The sequence below is a fragment of the Schistocerca cancellata genome, chromosome 5, assembly GCF_023864275.1.
Source record: "Schistocerca cancellata isolate TAMUIC-IGC-003103 chromosome 5, iqSchCanc2.1, whole genome shotgun sequence".
Lineage (NCBI taxonomy): Eukaryota > Metazoa > Arthropoda > Insecta > Orthoptera > Acrididae > Schistocerca > Schistocerca cancellata.
Window position 1 is genome coordinate 834246049 of NC_064630.1, and position 26289 is coordinate 834272337.

Consider the following 26289-nt stretch of genomic DNA (forward strand, 5'->3'; position numbering starts at 1 on the left):
CGATTTTGAATGCTTCAGAAATGCTGCACATCAAAGGTCTTTCCAAACGCAAGTTGTTTATGTCTTTCCTTATCACCCAGAATCTGGCAAACCATGTCTCGCTTATCAGCAGAGGAGAGAGAGTTGATTTGGTTTCTTGGCAGCTCCCAAAACGTATCTCTCCACCCAATCACTGGGAAGTAGGCTACATCACGAGCTTAGTGGCGAATCCTGTTTACAAAACACATTCCAGCCAGTTTTACTCTTCAGTTTATTTCTTTCGATGTCAGTACTTCGACAACACTACGTGCACAAGTCATCAGCTGGTTCTACAATTTAATTTGTACAATCATCTTTTTGGTTAGTTGAATGTGCATTATTTTTGTATTTTTACAAACAAATTTTCAAGACTTCTTAAACTTGCTCTATTCAAGTCTTCCATCGGTTCTCGAAGTTAACATGCCCTGAAGGCTAACGTGGGAGTAGTGTCACTTTTAAACTGAAAAATGATGCTGGTGTGTTCAGTAATGCACGTGCATCTTGCTCTTTCCAGGTTTAGGGATCTGAAGACACCCTCCGACTGCTGAGAATAGTTTTGTGATACGGGACCACCTTGCCCGACTTCCATGTACGTGCCGTGTCCACTTACATACTCTGCAGACAACTGTGAAGTACACAGCAGAGGACAATCGACACAATGCCTCGTGTAGTGTTTCTGCCTGTTCCCTTCGTGTATGGAGCACTGAAAGAATGACTGCTCAAATACTTCTGCTGCTTACTTGACCTAAGGCTGAGCATAAGTGATCATTCAGTTTCATATTGCTGAAAATAGTTACATCCACATATTTGTATGAGTTCAGTAATTCCAACTGTGACTCATTGATATTGCCACCATAATATACCATTTTTCTGCAATTTGAGAAGTGCATTATTTTACATTTCTGTAAATACATCAAGTTGCCAGTCTTTGTAGCACATTGAAATCCCGTCATCTGAAGAAAATAAGTCGGAGGTCACTATTAATATTGTCTGCCACATCGTTAATATACAGCATTAACATCAATCACAGTAAACTTACATGGGGCACACCTTGATTTCCACCAGACGTAACATACTGTGTCCTGCCCACTCAGTCACTAATTTTGTCGGATACTCTATAACATGATACATACTTTTAATTATAAACATTGGTGTCGTACCGAATCGAAAAAGTTTTGGAAGTAAATTGTACGCCATCACTCACTACTTGGAAATGGACTGTTGTGACTGTCCACATATATGGCCAGCTTAGTTCTTTGAGAGACTTAGATCTATTTTGCAGTGTGGTTGCTAGTAATTGTAATGAATAATTTATGGAGAGAAGAGTGATAGCTGTAGTTTTTTTAATTGTCTTCTTTTGTAAAGAAAGCTTACTGTACTGTTTTAATTTTGAGGATTGTTCTTTTTGAGACATTACGTAAATGAACATGCAGTTCCGTTCGGATTTCTTTTCCTTGTGGTTTAATAATTTGCAATGAGACAGAAAGGAATTAAAGATGTTAGTTACCAGTCAAATTGAAAATTTCTGCTGGACTAGGATTCGAGCCCAGGTCTTCTGCGTAGTAAGCGAGAGGAATGAGTCTGATGAGCAGGAACACTAAGACAGTAGTGTGTGCTACAAGTTCAGAATTTGGGTCTGCTTGCTAGGATAGTTGTGCAGTTGCAGTGACATGTCCAAATGGCATAGTGGTCACCGCGTCTCTTAGAGTTAAGTGGGAGACCTCGGCTGGAATTCCGGTCTGGCATAAATTTTCTGCTTGCCCCATTGATATAAATCAATGCCCATTGACAGCTAATGCCTTTAATTCTGTTGTGCCTGCTTTGTAGTGGCTGCAGGATCAAACGGTGTCTGTTCTTTTGGACATGTATGTGTTTTTACTCACACAAATGAATAAAGAAATTTTCAAGTGTGTGTAAAATTTTCACCCTGTTTTTAGTTACTGTGGCATTTAAAGTTCCGAGCGATAATAGTCGGTGCCTACCAAACATAAGTTTCGATTTTGATTTATTGCCCCCTTTGTCCTATATAAATATTTTGTAATACAATTGGATTGACAAAAAAACCTACTGGCTAAGTGGCAGCAGAGGAAAACACGCATCGACCTCTGGCAGACAGGTTGAAGGGGAAGGAAAAGGAATGAAGGATGAGGGATGAAGGAAAAGGACTGGTAAGGCTTAGGAAATGGGGAGAATTCAGTCAAGTCATCCAGAACCCTAGGTCAGGGGAGGCTTAGTGGGCAGCTGTGACCCTACGGATGTATCTCCGTCTCGGATGATTACCAGCCTGCAGGCGGGATAGACCAGAGATCTTGATTTGATTTATCCACTTGTTAATTGCTCTCCCCCTTGATCTCATATGCTTGAACTTTCTTTACACAAGTATTTTCTCTGTCTCTTCTCACAATATGGCAAGAGAACAAGAGAATCTTTTGGTAGACACTGGAGGTGCCAAGTTGCTTGATAATGGACACATTTGTTCCGCTTTCGGTCCATTTTATGTGCACCATCCTGTGTCAGCATGAGAGCTCAAATGTATTGACATGCTGCTTGTCTCTGGCTGCAAGGGTCAGTGTCTGACAACGATAAAAGAAGACTGAAAAGAAGAGTGTTTCGACAGGCTGGTATCTTGTGCTGTATATTATCACTCTGTTATGCTTGTTCTCGGTGAGCTACTTCGCAGCCACCCACCCTAGCATGATCCATCTTCTAATCTCATCTTTGCAGCTCCATGTGTTACAGATGATTGACCCACGATAAAGCAATTATCGTGAGTGTGGAATTGCTGAGACTGACGTCTAATACGTGTGGTAGACTGTCCTTTACTTCTATTAGTAGCTCAGCAAGTTCATATTCACTGCTGGCCAAAATGGGGGGGATTAATAATCCTTCCTAATTATATTTGTAATAAATTCTCAGGATTGATATTTCTGATTTCCTACCAATGAGTTTGGTATTTTGTAGCAGTGTTTCTATTTTACTCTGCATATCAGTAGTCTGTGATCACTTTTGGAAAATGAATTAAGACCGTCTCATCCTGTATAATCTTTTTGTTGCTTAATAAAAATATAACAAATTTAATTTTTAGTTTAATGTTGTTTTCCTCTGTAAAAATTTTCAGTTTAATTTTGTTTTTCTCTGTAAAGAATGCATTAAAGGGCAGATGTGTTGTTACTCTTGGTAAGTTATTAGTCAGTCTGCCCCACATTGTACCAAAAGTGTGTCTGAATAAATAATTTTAACTCTCTCATTAAAAATGTTTCATTATCATTTTGTTCTGGGATTTACTGCCATGTGTCAGTTTCTGCAAATTTTCATCATATCGGCACATTGGTGCATAGATATGAATAATTTCCAGGGAATAACTTTCATTCATTTTTAAAACACATCTCGTTATTCTGCACGAGGATGCTCCACTGTCTGAAACTGTTTTTAGTTTTTTGTTTACAGTGTGGATTAAACAAGGATTTCCTCCTTGCTCTGTTGTGTCCACCGCTCATGGTGTAGCAGCTAGCATTGCTGCCACTGGATCACGGGGTCCCGGGTTCAATTCCTTGCTGGGTTGGGGATTTTCTCTGCCTGGGGACTGGGTGTTTGTGTTATCATCATCATTTGTGACAGTGGCTAGATTGGACTGTGTAAAAACTGGACTGTGTAAACATTGGGACATTGTATGGCTGCTGATGATTGAGTGCCCCACAATCCAATAATAATAATAATCGTAGTAGTAGTAGTAGTAGTAGTAGTAGTAGTAGTAGTAGTCACTCTGTTGTTCTGTAAGACAACACAATACATGACTCTTAGTTAGCCGGCCACAGTGGCCTTGCAGTTCTAGGCGCTCAGTCCGGAACCGCGCGACTGCTATGGTCGCAGGTTCGAATCCTGCCTCGGGCATGGATGTGTGTGATGTCCTTAGGTTAGTTAGGTTTAAGTAGTTCTAAGTTCTAGGGGACTGATGACCACAGATGTTAAGTCCCATAGTGCTCAGAAACATTTTTGAACTCTAAGTTACTTTTTTTATTTGTTTGTTTGTTGAGATGCATTATCTTCACTGAGATTTAATGAAGGGCTGTTCTTCATTTCTTAGCTGTCACATTCTGCAGCTTTAATTATTGAAAAGAAATGATATGCTGGCATTGGTACACAGCCAATTTTCTTTCCCATACTTGACTAATGGGATATGCTGCCTCATTTCTTATGATCCCTCCATCACCAGGCCTTGATTTCTACAAATACATAATTTAATTACAAGAAAGAGCATTTGTTCAACTTCTTTGGACTTTATATGACCTCCCTACTTTAGTTTTTCATTGTTGCTGCACTCCTGCTGTTCAGAAATTGGCTTCCTCTTGTCAGTTAGCAGTGTGTGATGATGGTGACACTGCAAATGAGTTCACATATTGTTAAAATTTGTAGAATGTTTTTGATAAGTGCTTCCTGACAATGGTTCTGAACCCCAGTCCTGTATAATTTCGTATAATCTATTTTGATGGTTGCATGGACTAAGCACTTTGGAGATGGCCACTTAGAAGGATATTGGGCCTAGGAAACAAGTCATTTATGCCATTTTTAAAGTCTTTCTGTCACATATGTATTTGAATAATACCAGAGAAGGAAAGTTGCTACTCACCATATAGCGGAGATGCTAAGTCGCGATAGGCACAACAAAAAGATTCACACAATTATCGCTTTCGGCCATTAAGACCTTTGTCAGCAGTGTACACACACACACACACACACACACACACACACACACACACACACACACAAATGCAACTTGCACACACGTTTGCAGTCTCAGAAAACTGGTCTACTGCTGACAAAGGCCTTAATGCCCGAAAGCTATAATTGTGTGAATCTTTTTGTTGTGCCTATCGCGACTCAGCATCTCCGTTATATAGTGTGTAGCAACTTTCCTTCTCTGATATTTTTACATTCCATTCTGGATTTTACATATGTATTTGATGTATCTTAAAGAGTAATACATACCAAAAAAGGGCCAAACTTAAAGCTTTTTTTTTCCATATTTACTTTAGTTCTTTGATAGACTATAAATTTTAAAATAACAATGACAGAAAGTGTATTGGTCCTCCCAAAAAAAGTGTGGCCTGAATTATTGAGTAATTTCTTCCCCTTGCACTTCCAAAATTTCTTGCTCACTCAACAAATGTGATGTATCGTGTGGTAAAATTACAGCAAACTATGAAACCTAACAAGTGGACACACACAGTTATGTGAGTGTGATTGTATTGACTCAGTCACTCGCAACAGCAGTTATATTCGCTAATGGTTCTTTCGAAATAATTCTAGAAGTTGACAACAAAAGGTAATAACAGTCAAGGCGCAGGTTGCAAGATGGCCATACATCACACGTTGAGAAAATCGCAACCTGATCAGTACTCGGGTGTGCTCTTTTTAATACAAACTTGTAGTCCGAACTATGTTCTGGCTTGGTATCCAAAGTATTAAAAGTGTAAAACATTATATTTGAAGTTTTTTGAGGACTGTTTCTAAAAAATGCTTCGGCTTTACTTACAGTTTGCCTGGTGCAGGTGTTGAAGAGATTCAAAGCATTTGTAGTTTCTGTTACAATGGTACCCAGATTTTTGTTTTCTCCTTATGGGCATCTTGTTAATTTATTCATCAGTGTTATTATTAAAGTGTTTTTGCATCTCTTTTGCGTGTGGTTGTAGTTAAGATTAAAAACTATCACATATGTCTGAGGCCAGTGGTGTCAGTAGCTGTAGGGTAAACTGATTGATAAACCTTATAAATCTTGTGAAGCATACATTCTACAGATGAAGTATTTCTGGTCGCATTCTCATACAATGTGATGCAAGCTCTTAATGATTTAAGGGCTGAAACTGAATTGTGTGTGAATGTTTGTTTTCTTCAAGTTCATTCATATATAAACAATGTAGGAAAAGATATTGCTATTTACTATAAAGGCAACATATTGAGTTGCAAACAGGTGCAATTAGAAGACACTTGCACAAAGCTTTTGGCTACAGCCTTCATTAGCAAAAGAGAAATGCACACCATTCATATACACAAGCAAGCACACCTCACGCACACGACAGTCGACTCCGGCAGCTCTGGATTGAGCGTCCTTTAATTGTGCCTGTCTGTTACTTAATGTGTCTTCTTTACGGTAAGCAGCAATCTATCTTATTCTACGTTGTTGATATTCCTACGTGGAGTTTCCACTGTTTCATTTATATGTAAATTGTTCCTCTCTACAAGTAGTGACGTAGAAATACTTCTTTGTATGATTATAGTTTACGTTTTCTGCATGCCCTCCAACCAGCGGTATTCAACACAAGCTACAGGGAAATTGTTTTAAGTAGTGAATTAAGTTATAGGCAGAGGTTTCTTTATTGTGGTTTGTGCATTAAAACTTATTATTACTTATTGTTTTTCTTCTTCCAATTTTGCATTGTTAGTCATTTCTGTACAAAATTACACCGTTTTAGTGGTACATTCCTCTTTCATTAAAATTGTAGTTCCTTTAAACAATAGTTTTTCCAGTGAAAGAAGAATCATTTTTATGGAGTGTAAGAAAAATGTGTGTAGGAATTGATTAAATCAGATCTGCAGAGTTCACTGTTTGGATGGTGGAGGATGTGAAATGCACTTTGGAACATTTTTAGTCAGTCAAAATCACCAGTGATACCTTAAATTACTTTCTATAGTGAAACATTTTCTTCAGAAAAAATAGTAACCAATGCATTCTGTCACTCAGAGAGAGAGAGAGAGAGAGAGAGAGAGAGAGAGAGAGAGAGAGAGAGAGAGAGGAGAGAGAGAGAGTTGAAACTGAAAGTAGGTGATGGCTAAGGTGATTGTGAATCATGGAATATATATTGCAAAGAAAGTAAAATGGTGCTTTTATTATTACTCATACCTTTGAAATGATGTTATCAGATCCTTCGCAGGCAAAGTTATGCAAAAATATTTAGAAAACTGAAGTATAAAGAGGCAAACATTGAACTAGTGTGAACAAATGTCTGCAACAGTTTGCAGAATTGGTACATGCAGTCACGGGGATGCATATGAAATCCTGGAAACTTGATTTCAGTGCATTGCCGGCTTCCATTGAGTCCCTCACCAGTAATTTGTAATGAAAGTTTGATCAAATATATGAGTAAGTGTATATATCTCAACAGGTGAAACCGTTCTCCCTATGGTGAGTTTTCTTCCAAAGGAAGTTTTTTGGCACTTATGCTGCACAGAAGTATAATGGAGGTATTGTTCAGAATAACCACCCAGTCAGATTATGCAGCGGACTTGAACTATTTGTGACAGTATTATTCTATAAACAAAGCTTCTATATTGTCACCTACCAACGACTGCTCGTATTATTTTGGTTTACCATTATTCTCCTTACTTAATCATTTGTCGATAAATCCCGGCGAGATGAGCTTAATAGACCACAGAGATTCCACGCACTGTTCTATCCCAGACGGGCCATTCAGGTTAGGTCTAATGTAGCTACATTACCATAAGACTTCACAATTTGCAACACTTTTAGATGCAGTAAGATTAGATTGTAGTTACATTACATCTTTTTATAAGGTGTTATGTCATTTATTGATCAGTCTTCTCATGTTCTGAAAATGTCGTAGTTGGTTGTCTCCTAATTGCCTTATTACGATTTTAGTTGACAACATTTATCCAGCTGCTAATGCAGAACATTGGATCCATTGTCCATGCTGTGAAAATATCTCAACGTTATCAGTATGACAACCCAACCCCCTCTCCCTCCCCTATTCGTTTACTCTACTTTTCCACTGGATAATATTCTTGGTGCTGATTGTGATTGGATCTTGTTTGTGTTTTGGAAGCTCATTTTCTTCAGCAACTTTTCATTATTAATTATATGGCCCACTTGTTGGGTTTGACTTGTCACTTGTTTTCTAAATTTTACAGAAGTGCAGATTGTGCAGGGGACGTTTGCCCAGCCTTTCCACGTTTTGTGCCTTTCGATCTTTGCACCATTTTTTCTTGCAACAATACTATGCCCAAAACCCAACTGGAGAAGCAACGTCATCCTCCGGCACACCTTACCAGAAAGGGCCCCTCAGGACTCTTACTTTCCAGGACAAGTAGTAGTCCTCCAAAAAGAGGGATATTCTGGTGGTCCCCCATGAACGGCCTCTGTAACTGAGGCAGCGTTTGTGATGGTCCCTGCAGCCCCAGACACCCCCCCCCCCCCCCTTGCCACCATAGCACCCTGTTTTGGAGATGTGTGTGTTTATGGTGTATCATCACAACCATTGGCAGCAGGTGACCCTGTCTCCTATTTTCCTTCACTCCCCACAGAATAGTGATAGGTGATCGTCCAGTGAAACTGTAACAATTTTTCCGTCATTGGCTGAGTCGTGTCGTCTTCTGTGCATTACCCCTGTTGGTTTGAGTCACTCTCCAGGAAACACCTCTACTCTCTGTGACTAGTGGGACTATTTTAAGAATCACACTATGAAAGAACATAGAGTGATGTTTAAACGTACATTTTGTATTCTATTGACAGCAAACATGTGTCACTCATTATGACTTCGGAGGCAGTGGCTGTTTGTGTGATGACATCTCAGGAATTTACCATCTGCAATGTGTATCCTCCTCATGATGATGAAGTGTTCCAGAACGTGTTGGCTGCACTGTTTTCTCAGCTCCTCCGCCCTTCCTAATTTTGGATGACTTGAATGCGTGTTACCCTTGATGGGGTGGAACGACAACCACTGACTGTGGTAAAACTGTTGAAAATTTGATCACAGAGCTCAATCATTGCCCCTTGAATATTAATGTTTTGACATACTTCCGTGTGGCATGTGGGTCTTATTCAGCAATTGATCTTTCCGTTTGCAACCCATGTCTTCTATCCATCTATTGGAGACTCCACGATGACTGGTGCGACACTGATTATTTTCCTATCATTTGGACGCTCCTGTAGCATCACTCGTCTGGGTGTCCACCCAGTCATGCTTTCTCCACTGCTGTCGCCTTTCACACCCTGCCACATGGAGATATCAGTGTGGTTGTTTAGAGCACAACTGCTGCCATTCTGTTGGCAGCTGACTCAGCGATCCCCACTTCCTTGGGATCCCCTGTCGGAGGATGTGTGGAGCCTCGAAATTACTGTTGTCGTTAGAGATTGCAGACAAGCTGTCCAACACCACAAGTGACATCCATCGATGGAGCACCTCATTACCTTTTAAACAGCTCTGTGCCCAGGTCAACCACTGCATAAAAGACAGAAATGAGAATGTTGGGACCAGTATGTTGCTACTATTGGACCATGTACCCCTCTTTTGCATATTTGGGTGAAGATCAATGCCTCTGTGGACACCAGTACCCCATGGGTGAATCTCATATCTCTGGGAATGGTGATATTTACACTTTTCCAAATGCTATTGCCGAACATTTTGCTTTCCATTATACTCGAGCCTCTGTGTCTGAGAATTATCAGCAGGTAGCGTAACTTCCTTTACCACATACCACATGTTGCCTGGAACCTTACAGTGCTCCGTGCAGTGAGTGGGAATTCCTCAGTGCCCTAGCCCATTGTCGCAAAATTGGATCCAGTGGCAGGCTGCATCCACAGCAGAATGTTCAAACACACATCAGTTTATTGCCAACACCACATCCTTGCCATTTCCAACCATATGTGGAGCGAAGGCGAGCTCTTGTGTCAGTGGCGAGGAGACATGATTGTCCCAGTATTGAAACTGGGTCAACACCCTCTTGATATGGGCAGCTATCACCCAATTAGCCTCACTAATGTTCTCTGCAAGTTGCTTGAATGTATGGTGATCTAATGGCTGTGTTGGTACCTTAGGTCTCGCAATCTTTGGGCTCAATCCCAGGCCGATTTTCTGCTGTTGACAGTTTAGTCTGCTGTTTAGTCAGCTTCTGACTGGTATCAACGTCTTATCACTGTTTTCTTTGACTTTGACTATGAGGTTTCGCCACATCCTTGTTAACCTATGTGGGGCCTCCGGGGCCAACCCCAGTGTTCGTCTGGAACTTCTTGTCCCACCATTCTTTCCAGGTTCAGGTTGGTGCTTCCCACAGTACTCCCTGTCTACAAGAGAATGGGGTCCCACAAGACTGTATTGAGTGTGCCTCTTTTTATAGTGGCTGTGGGGGCTGCAGTGTCGCCCTCCCTGTATTCTGATGAATTCTGCATGTACTATTGCTCCTTAACTGTGGGTGTTGCTGAATACTGATGGCAGGGTGCAGCTGCCTGTCACCGTCTTACTGTCCGTCCCCAACAACTACTCTAGCTTGATGATCAAATGCTTAATGTGGTGGAGTCTTGTCATTTTTTAGGATCAGTCTTCGATCCCCGGTTGGCGCTCCTTCCTCATCTTCGACAACTTTACACTTTGTGGTATAGGCTCAACTGCAGCCACCTCAGCTGGGGTGCGGACTGCTCTACACTTTTGCAACTCTACAAAGCTCCGATCCTGTCGTGTTTCAATTATGGGAGCCTTGTGTACAGCTCAGCATTGTGGCTGCTGGACCCATACACCGTTGTGGAATCAGCCTTGTGACAGATGCATTTTGGACCAGCCTCGTGAATAACCTACTCGCATAGGCTTGATGTACCTCCCCTACAGATCAGGTGCCAACAATTGCTGATCAACTGTGCAATACATATTTGCTGCTCCCCTGAACATCTGAACTTCCGTGTACTTTTTCCCGGTAAGGAGATATACCTCCCACAACAGAGGCCGAGGTCTGGTGTCACAATCTCAGTTTGCATGTAAAATCTCTGCTCTTAACTCAGTCTTTCCCACCTTTGTTCATACACCAGAGAGTCATTCTTGAGTAACCTTCTGGCTTTCGACCAGGGCTACCTTTTGACACCCGTCAGTTGTGACTGTTCAGAACCTCCTGTATACCTCTACAATGCTGGGTGGCCGATTGTCTTTATATGGACCTCTAATCGTGTTGGTTTTCCAGGGAATTAATGTTCTAACCAGTTGGCCAAGCTAGCTATTTGGATGCCAAATTTGGTAATGGGGGTACTGGAACTGAACCTGTGGTTCTCTCTATGCCGACAGTTGTCGGAGTCTTGGAATGCCGATTGGGGTGCCGTGGTTTCTCCAAGTAGACTGAAAATCGTACAGGAGGCCATGGCAGTCTTCCCTTCACGCTTCTCACAGGGAATCTACTGTCCTTCATCAGTTCCATGCTGACCGCACTCGACTGACCCCAGGCCACACCCTTCGGCATGAGGATCCTCCCCACTGTTGGTGTGGTGCCCGTGTCACGGAGTGCGTCATCCTACAGGCTGCCCTGATTTGGCTTTCTTACAGTGAAACCTTAAACTTGCTGATACACTGCCTTTGGTGGCGTTTGTGAACGAAGCTGAAGCAGCTGATTGTGTTTTACATTGTATGCGTGAAAGTGGTTTTTACTCCTCTCTTTGACATACGGCACTTAGCCCTGTTGTCTGCTTGAGAGATTGGTGGGATACCCCGTGGCTTGCTCTGACTAGAGGGGCACGTGGCTGCTGTTGCTCTGTGGTCTGCCTAGCTCGTGCCCTTCCCATCTTTTTAATTCTTCTTTTTCTTTTACGTGTGTCATCCTTTGACATGCTTGTCATTATTCTCTTTCCTGAGATTTTATCTTGTCTGTGTAGCTAGTTTTCTTTTGGTAATAGAGGGTGTGGAAGCACTGTTCAGAGATCAGAGGGTATGTATCTGGTCACAGGTACCTCCACTTTCTGGGTGGGGCAACTCTCTCACTTTCACCTGTTTACTTCTCTTCACTTCTACTTGCTTCTTTCTATATTTTGGTTTTCTAGATTTTTGGATACAGTCGAGTCCATCAGAATTTACCTTCGTGTCTTTCCTCTCTGGGGCTATTCACAACTTCACACACAAACAATTAAGGATCCAGTGACCTTGCAGTTTGGTCCCTATAACCCCATCGATCCATCCGTCCGTCCTTATCACTGTCATCTGTTGGGACCCAAATTCAGATTTGCTCTGTACTGCTGAAAATTAATTCACCGCACCACTTTCACTGTGTGGAACAAAACATTGGTTTTCGTATGACTTGTTTTGTTGCTTCTTAACATATTCACCATGTGTGGGTAGATATATTGGAATTTGTAGCTGTAATCATCAGTAAGTAACAGAGCAATAAAGAGACTGTACTTGGCCCTTACTGATTAGATTACCACTGATTGGGAAGCACTAGAGATGTGTGTGTACTTGGGCTCCTGGCTTGAAGAATGAGTTAATAGTGAAATACCCCATCATAGCATTCTGAAATATTTCATACTGAAAAAGCAGTTGCACAAAATGAGTTGAATACCACTGGTCAAACTCGTGGCTTGTGTTATTCAGATTGATCTTATGCACCTGTTTAATGACACACTGTGCTTTTTCCTTTTACAGGTATTATGGGCAAGTGTAAGCTAATATTGTTTCAGCTGTGAAGAAGATGTACAAAATTAGACTTCTGTGGAAAACGTTTTCAAATGGCATTAGTTGCCTGTAGAAACTCCTTTGCAGGAGGAGAAGAGAGCTTTTACACTTTTGTGACATAAATAGGAACAAGGTTATTATAAAATATGACATCTAGAGCCATTGAAAGGGAGGAGTGGAAGTTGAATCTGCACGAATCAAAAAATCTGTTTTTACATCAGTTAATAGTAGAAATGATCATACATTGTTAAGTCGTTGATTACTTTTATTTTTCCATAAACGTTATCGTAAGGTGATAGTGGCAGTGAGCCCTTATAAGATTTTTAAAAGACTGTTCGCTTGCACGAATTTCGATATTTAGCTGATACCTGTTAACTTCATATTAGATTATTTTCTAATTGTAACTACTTTCTTTAACTCACATGAGAAAAAATTATCATTACAAGCTGACATTGGGAAGAAGGTAAATGTATGAAGTTTGAACAATGCATATGATGTAACTTTTAAGTATGTCTTGGTGAAGATATAAACTAACAGCTTATCATTGTACTTAAATTTATCAAAATATAAGGTGATAGAAGTGTGATTATGTTGTGTAGCAGATTCGGTCTGTGGTAAAAGAGAAAAATGTGAAATGCTAAGAGGTTGCTTAGAGGTGAACATGTCATGTCATGTTATGGTTCTGGATGAAAGGAAAAAGAAGATATGTCCTAAAGGGAATGAAGGAGTGAAATAATGATTTCTGAAGATAAAGGTATTGAAAATAAAGAACATGAAGCAGAAATTGGAGGAGGAATAACTGGTAAAAGGAAAGCCTAGAGAAATAATGGGTAACAAAGATTAGTGTAATATAGAGACATATTAAAAATTTAAGAAAGTTGTAAATGTTGATAAAAGCACTTCCGCTAATCTCTGATTTGGAAGTTGAATCCTTCTGTATCACTGTATCATATACCAGTGACTTTGTAGAATCTACAATGTGTGGTGCTCCATTGTTGTGTGTTTGAATTTTTTGTTATTTTCTCATTCTGAGATGATTGATGGCATAGTATCTTTTACAATGTTTCCCATCTTTATCTTTATGCCATATGTGCAGGAACCTTGGAAGTAACTCGTATATAAGATATGGCAATAATCTTCCATGGCTGCCTTGTGTCTGTAGGTTTAACTCACTCATAAATTTTGTCTTTATTAGGAACAAAGATCTGTCAAAGAATTTGCAGCATCTTTAAATTGTCAGCTATTATCTTTCTGTTTGAGGGTTAAGTGTACTAACAGTTTACAATATTACTTGTTTACTTAGTACTTCGTTTGTTCCTGTATTGTGTTCTGTAAATACTGCCATGGAGGAGAACCTCTTGGAATATGGAAACAGTCACTTAATGGTTTTTAACTTTTAATGTCACAACCTCCATTCCCGTGTCTTTGCCCATTCCTTTCTGGGGTCTTGTTTTGTAGGAGGAATTCAGAATATTTTTAAAAAAGCCATTTATAGGGTGATTAAAATCTTTTCTTTCTTGGTATATTTTTGTAGCACTTAGCTTTCTCCTCAGACAACTATTGCATGAACTAGATTAAGGTAACAGGATCATGCTTACAGAATGTGTGCAATATTTTAAAAAATACGGTTGGTAACTGTTTTATGCATTTCATTTGTCATAATCACTAGACCATGTCTAATGTCTGTTTCCAGAATATTCTTTGTGGATTTCCAGATAAAGTATCATGTAATTAGTTAGCCATATATGATTCTACTGTATTCTGGCTCATTGGCCAAACAACTTCATTTTTGAATAACTTCCTCGTAATAGCTTCAGCAGGGAAATGGGATGATGTCAAATGCTCCTTTGTGTAAAGTGTTCGGGTTCGACATGTTATCTCTACAGCTTGTAGGTTGGTAATGAAAATCCTTGGCTTCAGTATTCAAAACATGGCTAATGTCATCTGACACATAATAAAAGCAAGGTCAACGACATTTTCTTAGTCTTTGTCTCCTTCTTGTTTACGATTTTTGTTGAATGTTAGAGCAAACTGAAATAACTGAGTTTATTCTTTATTCACAGATATAGGAACGATAATGCACGTGTCAGAAATGACTCCCCTCCGTGGATCTGTTTCGTGGACCAACAAACCTGTTTCATATTATTTACACATAATAGACAGAGCAAAGGTATGTACTAATCTCTGTTTCGGTAAACTAAAGTCATTATATTTATTTATGTTGCACTTGAATCCAAATCATCACAAATCAGACAATATTATTGTTAAACAACACAAAAGAAGAAGCACAAAATGTTTGGGATAGTGATACGGGCCCTTTTCGCAAGAAGCTGTTTCCTATAACCAGTCTTGGGTGTACATAGCCCAGGTCCTACCAATGGTAGCTGAAATGATATTAGAGGAAAAAATTCTAAACAAAAAATTGTGAACTTCAGGGACCACAAAGCCAAATATGACATTAGTGTTTGTTGCAGAGGAGGCATTAGGTTTTCTGCGAATGTGTTGATCTGATGTCTGGAAGAGCTTTACCTCTGGAAAAGTGTTTCAAAAGCACGTTTCAGGTATGTTTGGGATATTATCTGATAAGTGACAGATGTTTCATTGACCTTTCAGTGTTTCCCATTTGTTTGTGGAAGACAAAATGTTAAGTTGTATGTAACAATTATGTTCACATTTAAGACAGAGTGAAATTTGAAGAGATTTTGAAGTGTGACAGTTTTAAACATATAGAGTATGGCTCATTTATGAACTGCAGAGAAGGGTTCAGCAAAAACTTTTTGCTCTAACTGAGTGGACTTACTTCAGCAGTAATGGAGAACACAAGTGGCAGTAGTCTCAAATACGAGGGCCGTTCAGAAAGTAACCTCCGGTTGATTTAAAAAAATACACCAAGTTAAATAAAAATATTTTAATATATACATCTTACAACTACATCTTTGCACTATTTTTCTACATAGTCTCCATAGCGATTGAGGCACTTATCGTATCTCTTCACAAGCTTTGAAATTCCTTCTGCATAAAAATCAACCGCTTGTGCCTGGAGCCAGCCTGTGACCGCATCTTTGAGCTCTTCGTCGTCATCAAACCGCTGTGACCCGAGCCATTTCTTCAAATGCATGAAGAGGTGATAATCACTTGGCGCCAGATCTGGGCTGTAAGGTGGATGTTTGATAACGTCCCACTTGAAGGACTCAAGAAGGGCCGTTGTTCTGCGAGCAGAGTGAGGACGGGCGTTATCGTGCAAAAAAACGATACCGGAAGTCAGCATACCACGGTGTTTGTTCTGTATAGCCCGTCGTAACTTTTTTATTGTTTCACAGTACACGTCTTGATTAATGGTCGTACCACGTTCCATGAATTCAACCAACAACACCCCTTTGGCATCCCAAAACACCGTTGCCATCAGTTTTCTGGCAGAAAAATCTTGCGAGGCTTTTCTTGGTTTGGTAGGCGAATTTGAATGTGCCCACATCTTTGATTGTTCTTTTGTCTCAGGGTTCACGTACTTAATCCAGGTTTCGTCACCGGTCACGATTCTGTTTAACAATGGTTCTCCTTCGTCCTCATAACGTGACAGAAAGTCTAATGCAGAGGCCATTCTTTGAGTTTTGTGGTGGTCGGTAAGAATTTTGGGCACCCATCGTGCACAGAACTTACGGTAACCCAATCTTGCTGTAACTATCTCGTACAAGAGAGTCTTAGAAATCTGTGGAAAACCAGTAGACAACTCCGACATTGAGAAACGTCGATTTTCACGAACTTTTGCATCAACTGTCTGAACGAGTTCGTCAGTCACCAATGATGGTCTACCACTCCTCTCTTCATCATGAACGTTTTCTCGTCCACTTTTAAATAAACGTACCCATTCACGGACAACTCCTTCCTCATAACTCTGGGTCCGTACACGGCACAAAGGTCACGATGAATAGCTGCTGCAGAATATCGTTTGGCTGTAAAAAACCTTATGACAGCACGCACTTCACATTTGGCGGGGTTTTCTATTGCAGCACACATTTCAAACTGCCACAAAAACTAAACTAGCGCAGGTACGACGTTCACTCGACCACGGCTTGATGCCGACTGACCTGTTGAGTGCGTGAACGCACAGATGGCGTCGCTACTCCCCCCACAACCCGCACTGTGACCGATCGGAGGTTACTTTCTGAACCGCCCTCGTATAAGCCTGAAAAATTAGAGATATTGAGGAAGAAAATTAGTAACCTATTGTTGTCACTAATCTCTGAAAGAACTGCAATAGAATCTTTCAGGTACGCCTTGTTAAAGATTAATAAGAATTTTTACAAATATCGATCTAAGATTTTCTTCTCTTGTGGTGGTCATATCTCCCTTATGTAAGCTTCAGATTTAATTCTAAGCTATTTAATTCTAATTCAGCCCTTTCTAACTCCTTTGAATAGCCAGGTACAGAATGGTCCCACTTAAACAATGAAACTTCCTTTGTCAAAATAGTAACCAGTACTTGATTTACAACTGCACACTAATGACAAACAGTGGACAGTAGGCAGAAACAATAAAACTGCGATGTAACTACATTTAACAAAACTCCGCTCAGAGGGCAAAGCAGTGTCGCACATGGCTGATGGCAAGCAAATTGGTGCATCCTGTGTGGAAGCTCCCTTTTGACTCTGTTAAGTGACCAGTGATGAAATACTCGACAAGCTACACGAGCTGAAGACAAAGTTCTTCATCTCTCATTTGAAAGGATACATATGTTTCAGTGCAAAACGAATTGCTTCAGCTCTCTGCAGGTGGATGTGTGCCCTCCTGTGTGATATGGCCTTTACAGTTGCAGCCTCCTGCCTGTCCAGGGATTGCACTCCTGATGCCTGCACTGTAAGCTCACCATGTATGTCAAATGCCTTTTCTCATACTTGGGGCAGTAGGTAGGGTGGCACCCGAGGGAAGAGCTTCTCATTCCAGTGCACATTCTGTGGAGTTACTGACAGGAAATCTTCATTACTTCCGTGATACGCTCACAACTGACAGTGTGATGCACAGTTTGGCGTGGAGCTCGAAGTTTCAGTCTGCATTGGACAGCTTGTTCCACTTGTGGAGTGCATCTTTGCATCTGGTGTGACCCATTTGGTTTTGACTCGCAGCAGTCTGTGGTGGTAGATGAGATCGACTAGGCAGCTTAGCGCATGCGTGGATGGTATGCAGGTGCACATCCATTACTGCTTCTAAGTGCCCTTTCCATTCTTTGAGAGGTTTATACCTGTGGTAACTGTGTCATTAGCATTGTGCAGATTAGGATGTTGTGATTATAGAATTTTAATGTTTAAATGTGGCACCCTATGCGTGGGTAGATTAAGATTCCTGGAGATCCGTTAACAGCGGAAGCTCATGAACTCGGGTACATCTGATAACACCAGATGATATGCATGTGGTAGTATTCAGTTGGGTGTTCGGTGTTCATCCAGACAAGAGTTCTGAATATTGAACTTGAGTTCTCCAAATGAAAGAATGAAGACCAAATGACAGTTGCTGAGAAACCCCTAGTACAAGATCGTTTCCAAAGGCAAATTTAAATTTCTCGGTGGGTGTTCCAAATACCTGTAGTTCGTGAATGTTTTCATGCAGATAAACATAAATAAACGTGAAAATATGATGTCTGGAGCTGGCTGGACACAGTATGTGGTATAGCTGTATTCCCAACATCATTCTAATCATATGGAGATACGGTGTAAATATGTATTTCTGCTAACATACAGGAAATAATTATTGTGTACGTGGAATGGAAAATCTGTACAGGCTGCTAAAATAGAAGACTCAGAAAATGAAAATTGTGTGTTGTGTTGTATGTGGGTTACCCAAAAAGTAATGCACTGCATTTTTTTTTCTCAGCCGAAAATAATGCTACGAATGCGAAATGTTACGTATGTATTATTTGAAGTCTCCTGAGTGAGTGTGCCAAGTTTGTCACTTCTGACAGATAGCATAGTTGCAGGACAGTTTCAAAATGATATCTGCAGGTGATGTACGTTACAAGCAACGCGCTGTCATTGAATTTATCACTGCAGAGAAAGAAACTGTGGAGACTATTCACAAATGCATGTGCAAAGTCTATGGAGCATCTGCTGTCAACAGAAGTACAGTTACTCGCTGGGCACGGATGGTGAGGTCATCAGAAAGCGGTTCGTTGGAGCTCCACGATTTGCAGTGGTCAGCGAGATCATGCACGGCTGTCACACCTGATGTGTTGCAGTGTGCTGAAGTTGTCATTCACTAGGACAGATGAAACGATGCCATTTGCAGAAGACATTTTGAGGATGATGAGGAGGTGATTCACACAGTGAAGCACTGGCTCTGCCACCAGGACAAGGATTGGTACTGACGGCACACACGCCCTTGTTTTGCGCTGGAGGAAGGCTATAGAGTGGGATGGAGATGATGTGGAAAAATAGGGTGTGTAGATAAAACACCAATCTTTTGTGTATGTGTAGCTCTCATTACGTTCAGTAAATAATTTTTGAAGAAAAAAATGCGGTGCATTACTTTCTGGGCAACCCGTGTGTGTGTGTGTGTGTGTGTGTGTGTGTGTGTGTGTGTGTGTGTGTGTGTGTGTAGGGGGGGGGGGGATGATACTTAATTCTGAGGATTTTTTATTACGTATTTTTGTTTGAAAAAATCTGTATGTACTAATAATGTACTTTTGTTCTAGCTTGAGCGCTATTTCCAAGGGTTGAAGAATCCAAAATTAAAAGTAAGTATTGTTACAGTAATGCAAATTTCAGTTGAGGAAACATTAAATGAAAATGAGATAAAGTATAAACTTGCTTCATCTGATTGGGATATGGCACACAGCTCGACGCAAGGACTTTTGGGAAAGGTGCTGAGGTGGTCAAGTAACTTGTGAGAATGGTGTGTAAGGTCTAGGTTGGACTTGTGAAAGATGGAGGGAAAAGAAGAGGACCTTTGTGGAATAGTGTGTGGCAGTCACACACAGCGATTTTTTGTTGTTGTGGTAAGTCCAGTCAGAGGGGTAGTTATTGCCAAGGAGGCATTCAAGAAGAATACATGGAACTGTTTTGGCCAGGCCAATAGTGGAGTGTTTGAATAGTTTGCAGTCGGGCTGGCCAGAGACAAAATGCAGTAAAAGATGAATTGGAAGGGGAAGGGGGAAACAGTAATGGAAATAACTTGAGAAAGAAGGGATTGTTGCAGTAATAGATTGAATAAGATCAGTTGTTAATAGTAGCTGGCCACACATGAGCATATTGTAGCACTGGGCCACAGGTATTCCACACGAATTCTGCAAAACTGGCAGGCCCCACTTGTGCATTTGTAGAAATGTGACCTGCTGGCTGTTACCCACAGTTCTTGGAACTAGCAATCCTGCCACCCTAACTGGGCACACGTGTGGATGTCTCCACCAGGCCACATTTAGAATGTCCACAAGTCTTCGTGTGGTTTTTACGTGGCGGCAAGTTCTGGTTGCAACAAGTATAGGATGCAGTGGAACAATGATCCCAATGGAAAAACTTGTGCAGTTGTACCACCAAATACGTTGTTTCTGGACACATGAGCATTACACAAACAAGCATGAAAAATAGGATGTATAAAGAGATGATTGAAATATTTCTAAAATATATATATATTGCAAATACAAGAAAATAAGTATTTTATCACGAATTGTGCTTAGTTTGATGGAAATAAATAATCATCGTTGGTCTGTAATGAAACATATTTACAGTTCTAAACCTGAAATCACTTTGTTACAAAAAATGTTGATTTTACTTACAGTATTTTATTTCCTATAGTCATTCAGTCAGGAAATGCAGTCTGCTTGCATATTGATTTACACCAATAAATGTTGTTGTTGTTGTTGTATTGGTCTTCAGTCCTGAGACTGGTTTGATGCAGCTCTCCATGCTACTCTACCCTGTGCAAGCTTCTTCATCTCCCAGTACCTACTGCAACCTACATCCTTTTGAATCTGCTTGGTGTATTCATCTCTTGGTCTCCCTCTAGGATTTTTACCCTCCACGCTGCCCTCCAATACTAAATTTGTGATCCCTTGATGCCTCAGAACATGTCCTACCAACCGATCCCTTCTTCTAGTCAAGTTGTGCCACAAACTTCTCTTCTCCCCAATCCTATTCAACACCTCCTCATTAGTTATGTGATCTACCCATCTAATCTTCAGCATTCTTCTGTAGCACCACATTTCGAAAGCTACTATTCTCTTCTTGTCTAAACTATTTATCGTCCATGTTTCGCTTCCATACATGGCTACACTCCATACAAATACTTTCAGAAACGACTTCCTGACACTTAAATCTATACTCAGTGTTAACAAATTTCTGTTCTTCAGAAACGCTTTCCTTGCCATTGCCAGTCTACATTTTATATCCTCTCTACTTCGACCATCATCAGTTATTTTGCTCCCCAAATAGCAAAACTCCTAATCTAATACCCTCAACATCACCCGACTTAATTCGACTACATTCCATTATCCTCGTTTTGCTTTTGTTGATGTTCACCTTATATCCTCCTTTCAAGACAATGTCCATTCCGTTCAATTGCTCTTCCAAGTCCTTTGCTGTCTCTGACAGAATTACAATGTCATCGGCGAACCTCAAAGTTTTTATTTCTTCTCCATGGATTTTTAATACCTACTCCGAAATTTTCTTTTGTTTGCTTCACTGCTTGCTCAATATACAGATTGAATAACATCAGAGTGTGGCTACAACCCTGTCTCCCTCCCTTCCCAACCACTGCTTCCCTTTCATGCCCCTCAACTCTTATAACTGCCATTTGGTTTCCATACAAATTGTAAATAGCCTTTCGCTCCATATATTTTACCCCTGCCACCTTCAGAATTTGAAAGAGAGTATTCGTTCTGCAAAACAATGTACAGTCTTGGACATAAAAGCTGACCACCGGCCGGCCACCACAGAGACTCTGACCACCGGCCGGCCACCACAGAGACTGTCCAAGTCCACTTAAGGTGGCCAATAAACTGGCTGCCCCTGACAACTCCTAGTCTGGTCATCTGCACAATCAATCATCTGTGGAAGTGTCAGGAGGAAGTGTTGTCTACTTCAGAGATGTCGGATTGTGTGAGCCCGTGGTCTAGTGGTAATAGTCGTGCATTCTAACCTTATAGTCGCCTGTTCGCGTCCAACTGTATTATTATTATTATTATTATTATTATTATATATTTTTAACACATTTCGGCCCTCATCTAAAGTTAGGAGTCTGATTGAACGTCGAAGATAATTCACTTCACATTCTACCCACCAGCAATAACAAGTACTTCCAGAAACAATTCCGCAGTACAGCTTGTGGCTGCATCGCAATGAGAACAGCTTATGCTCAAGCGTTTCCTTGCACTACAGTGGCTACTTGCCACCGGCCAGACGCCACCCACCGCCTGAAATCGAGCGCCGGTGAACGTGGCGCGATGCTGTCAGTGTATGTATCAACTGTCATTTTCGAATTTGAAGTTCTAGTTATCATCTTGCAGTTAAGCATTGGATTTTGCATTCTTGAAACACATGAACTACGGTTAAGTGTTGTAAAATTGAGTTGCAAGTGGGAAAATGCGTAACATCTGCAACACCTTATTTACTTTTGGCAAAACAGAGAGGTGAATGCAGAAGAGGCAGCTAGAAATATTTGAACTGTGTGTGGAGCGAGTGCTTTTTGGAAAATACGCCAGAAAAAGATAGTCTTGTTTCAACAAAGATCATTCTGGCATGAATGATTTTCCACTTTAAGGAAGTCTCAACTAGTAATATATGTGATGGATTACCATTTAATCATCATGCGACATTTGCACACAACAGGCACAGTTCAGAACTCTGGTTTAGGAGTACTGCATGCTCTAATTCGAAACAACAAAAATCAACCGAGTGACTATTATTGAACGTCATTAGGTCGCTCATTGAGCATTCCTATGCAGTACTGTTACTGGTCACGAGTTATAATGCCTTTATCGTTAACTTCCTAAGAAGAAATGAAAGGCTGAGGCCCACCAAAAGATGTAAACTCGAGCAAAGAGTAGTGTGAACATAATATTTTACATCTGAGAGTTCCAAAAGTGTGTTTTGTACTACGAATTCTGCCCCAAGGGTGTGTGCATCACAGCTGGAATTTCTTGCCAACAACTGAGACACCTTTCGGTCTCAGTGTAAGAAAATTGTCCGACAAAACTACATCACGTGTGCTACTGCATGATAAAGCACTCTGTTGATTTGCGAAACAAAACTATCCAGGAGATTGATAGGAAAGACATCTCTCAGGCACTTGTATTGATAGAGAAGACCTCTCTCAAGCTCTTGTCCCTCTCATCATATACTCGTAAAATTTTACATTTCCTGCTCTTGATCAATCAACCATCAAGGCAATTCATTTCTAGACGAACATGATCTTCAAACTACACTGACTTAATGACATCGTTAGAACTATTAGGTTTCTGTGGGAATAGAATTTGTAAACTACTTTAGGACTGTAAGCGTAGGCTTCCGCAGCCATTGTCATCTTCAATAAAATTCTTCAGGATATCAGACCGCATCGTCATAATTTAAAATGTGCCAACGTTTCGGCCAGCGTTGCAGCTAGCCTTCATCAGGGCCTTACGTTAAACTGCTAAATGAAATACACTTGGTTCCATAAATAGCTGCACGAGAAAACCGTGTCGTTACATGATTGGCTGTAAAAGGGGGGAGGAGGAGGGGTGAAAGGTATGCATTATTGGTGTTTCCTTTATTATCTGTCATTGGCTGAAATAGCTGTTTTCTATTGGTCTTTGTATTAATCCACCCCATTGGAGGAGACGGACGAATAGCGAACAGGTGATAGCTGTGACGTCACACTGTTTACATGCTGTCCAGAAACCGGCTGCGGCGTGCCATTGCTTTGCGTGCTTGCGACCACTACTGCGGCTCTCCGCGTGTCTGCATGGGCCGCCACGGCTCTGCCGCCACTCCGTAGCCCTGCTATAGCAGGCAGCCAAGACCTCGGAAGCTTGTACCCGTCCTCTCTATTCATGTTGGCGGGTCTTTTGGCTATTTCTATCACCTCTCTAATCTTTCTTTTGAAAGCGAGAGGCTGCTTCGCCAGGACGCGGGCTTCTTGAAAAAATATTGGTTTCCCGCACTCGTCTTGGTGTTCTGCCACTGCTGACTTGGTGTGTTGTTTCAGGCGGATATATCTTTCATGTTCCGAGAGTCTTGTGCTAATCGGACGTCCCGTCTCACCTATGTAGACTAATCCACACGCACAACCAATTTCATACACGCCAGCTGTGTGTAGTTTGTCAACTGCATCCTTGGTAGAACCGAGCATGTCTGATATTTTGTTACTGCTTCGGAAAATTGGTTTGATGTCGGCTTTTCGTAGGATTTTGCCAATACGTTCGGTGACCCCTTGTACATATGGTAACACAGCAATACTCTGTGCCTCCTTCTCCTCTTCCCTATTAGTCTTCTCCCTTGTCGACATGGTGCTGTCTATCATCTGCTTCCCATAGCCATTAGTTCCGAAGATGGACCTGAGGCGTTCAAGTTCTGTCTTCAGATGTTCTTCGTCGCTTATCCTGTACGCTCTCTTCGTTAGCGTATGCAGGGCGGACTTCTTCTGCGTGGGGTGATAGTGGGAGGAGGCGTGAAGCTACCTGTCCGTACTGGTTGGTTTCCTGTACACTTTGTGGCCAAGTTTACCATCAGGTTTTCGATAAACTTCCACGTCGAGAAAAGGCAGCACCCCATTCTTCTCTGTGTCAATTGTAAACTGAATTTTCCTATGCTGTTGGTTAAGGTGCTTGTGTAATTTCTGTAGCTCCTCTTCTCCGTGGGGCCAAATGACGAAAGTGTCATCGACATAGCGAAGCCAACAATTTGGACGTAATGGTGCGGACTGGAGGGCTGTTTCCTCAAATGCCTCCATGAAGATTTCTGCTGCGATGGGCGATAGGGGTGAGCCCATAGCTACACCGTCAGTTTGTTCATAAAATTGACCTCTCCACTTGAAATAGGTGGTCGTCAGACAGTGACGCACAAGCTCACATATATCAGGTGCCACGCGTTCTTCTAGGATGTTCACAGTATCTGACACTGGGACATTCGTGAATAGGGATTTAACGTCGAAACTAATCATCAGATCTTGGTCCGTAACACGCATTTCCTTTAGGAGAGACACGAAGTGAGTGGAATCCTTAACGTAGGACTCGGTTTGATGCACTAGGTGTCGGAGCCTAGGTGCCAGTTCTTTCGCTAGGTAGTAAGTCGGCGAATATATATTGTTTACTATGGGCCTTAAGGGGAAGTCGGTTTTGTGTACCTTCGGTACACCATATATCCTTGGTGCCTGTGTCACTTGTGGGAAGAATCTTCTGGCCTTGTTGAAGTTGTTTCTAGAGTGCTTGAGCAGTGCCTGCGTCGTTTTGATCACCTTGGCCGTCGGATCTCCCTGAAGTTTCTTGTAGATAGGTTCTGCGAGAATATCTTCCATTCGTTTGTTGTATTCAGTTGTGTCCAAGACTACAGTGGCGTTGCCCTTATCTGCCTGTACCACTACTAAGTGGGGGTTTTCCCTGAGTTCCTTGATGGCATGGTATTCCTCATCGTTGATGTTTTGCTTCGGTGGCTTTGCTTTATTCAGAACTCTGACCGTTTCCTGCCGGATCTTCTCCGCCTCGGCCTGTGGCAGATGACATACCGAAGCCTCTACGGATTCTATGATATCTTCTTTTGGAACTCGCTTAGGTGCGACTGCGAAATTCATCCCCTTGGCCAGAATTGCTGTGGTTGCTTCGCTCAAAGTGTTGCTGGAGAGGTTGACCACTGTCCGTCGCCTATCCAGAAGAGGAGCTACAGAAATTCCACAAGCACCTTAACCAACAGCATAGGAAAATTCAGTTTACAATCGACGCAGAGAAGAATGGGGTGCTGCCTTTTCTCGACGTGGAAGTTTATCGAAAACCTGATGGTAAACTTGGCCACAAAGTGTACAGGAAACCAACCAGTACGGACAGGTACCTTCACGCCTCCTCCCACCATCACCCCACGCAGAAGAAGTCCGCCCTGCATACGCTAACGAAGAGAGCGTACAGGATAAGCGACGAAGAACATCTGAAGACAGAACTTGAACGCCTCAGGTCCATCTTCGGAACTAATGGCTATGGGAAGCAGACGATAGACAGCACCATGTCGACAAGGGAGAAGACTAATAGGGAAGAGGAGAAGGAGGCACAGAGTATTGCTGTGTTACCATATGTACAAGGGGTCACCGAACGTATTGGCAAAATCCTACGAAAAGCCGACATCAAACCAATTTTCCGAAGCAGTAACAAAATATCAGACATGCTCGGTTCTACCAAGGATGCAGTTGACAAACTACACACAGCTGGCGTGTATGAAATTGGTTGTGCGTGTGGATTAGCCTACATAATTGAGACGGGACGTCCGATTAGCACAAGACTCTCGGAACATGAAAGATATATCCACCTGAAACAACACACCAAGTCAGCAGTGGCGGAACACCAAGACGAGTGCGGGAAACCAATATTTTTTCAAGAAGCCCGCGTCCTGGCGAAACAGCCTCTCGCTTTCAAAAGAAAGATTAGAGAGGTGATAGAAATAGCCAAAAGACCCGCCAACATGAATAGAGAGGACGGGTACAAGCTTCCGAGGTCTTGGCTGCCTGCTATAGCAGGGCTACGGAGTGGCGGCAGAGCCGTGGCGGCCCATGCAGACACGCGGAGAGCCGCAGTAGTGGTCGCGAGCACGCAAAGCAATGGCACGCCGCAGCCGGTTTCTGGACAGCATGTAAACAGTGTGACGTCACAGCTATCACCTGTTCGCTATTCGTC

General features: G+C 41.6%; 1 protein-coding gene across 2 annotated transcripts in view; it reads left to right on the top strand.

Moving 5' to 3' along the window:
• The window catches only part of LOC126187369 (histone-lysine N-methyltransferase, H3 lysine-79 specific), a 221937-nt gene that overhangs the window by 117402 nt on the left and 78246 nt on the right, over window positions 1-26289 (top strand). For both annotated transcript variants that reach the window (XR_007537717.1, XM_049928412.1), the window contains exons 8-9: window positions 14516-14622; window positions 19135-19176. Coding sequence is in view for 1 of the 2 variants with exons in the window: in XM_049928412.1 (XP_049784369.1) it covers window positions 14516-14622; window positions 19135-19176 (149 nt within the window). In the remaining variant the exon portion in view is untranslated. The remainder of the gene's footprint in view (window positions 1-14515; window positions 14623-19134; window positions 19177-26289) is intronic.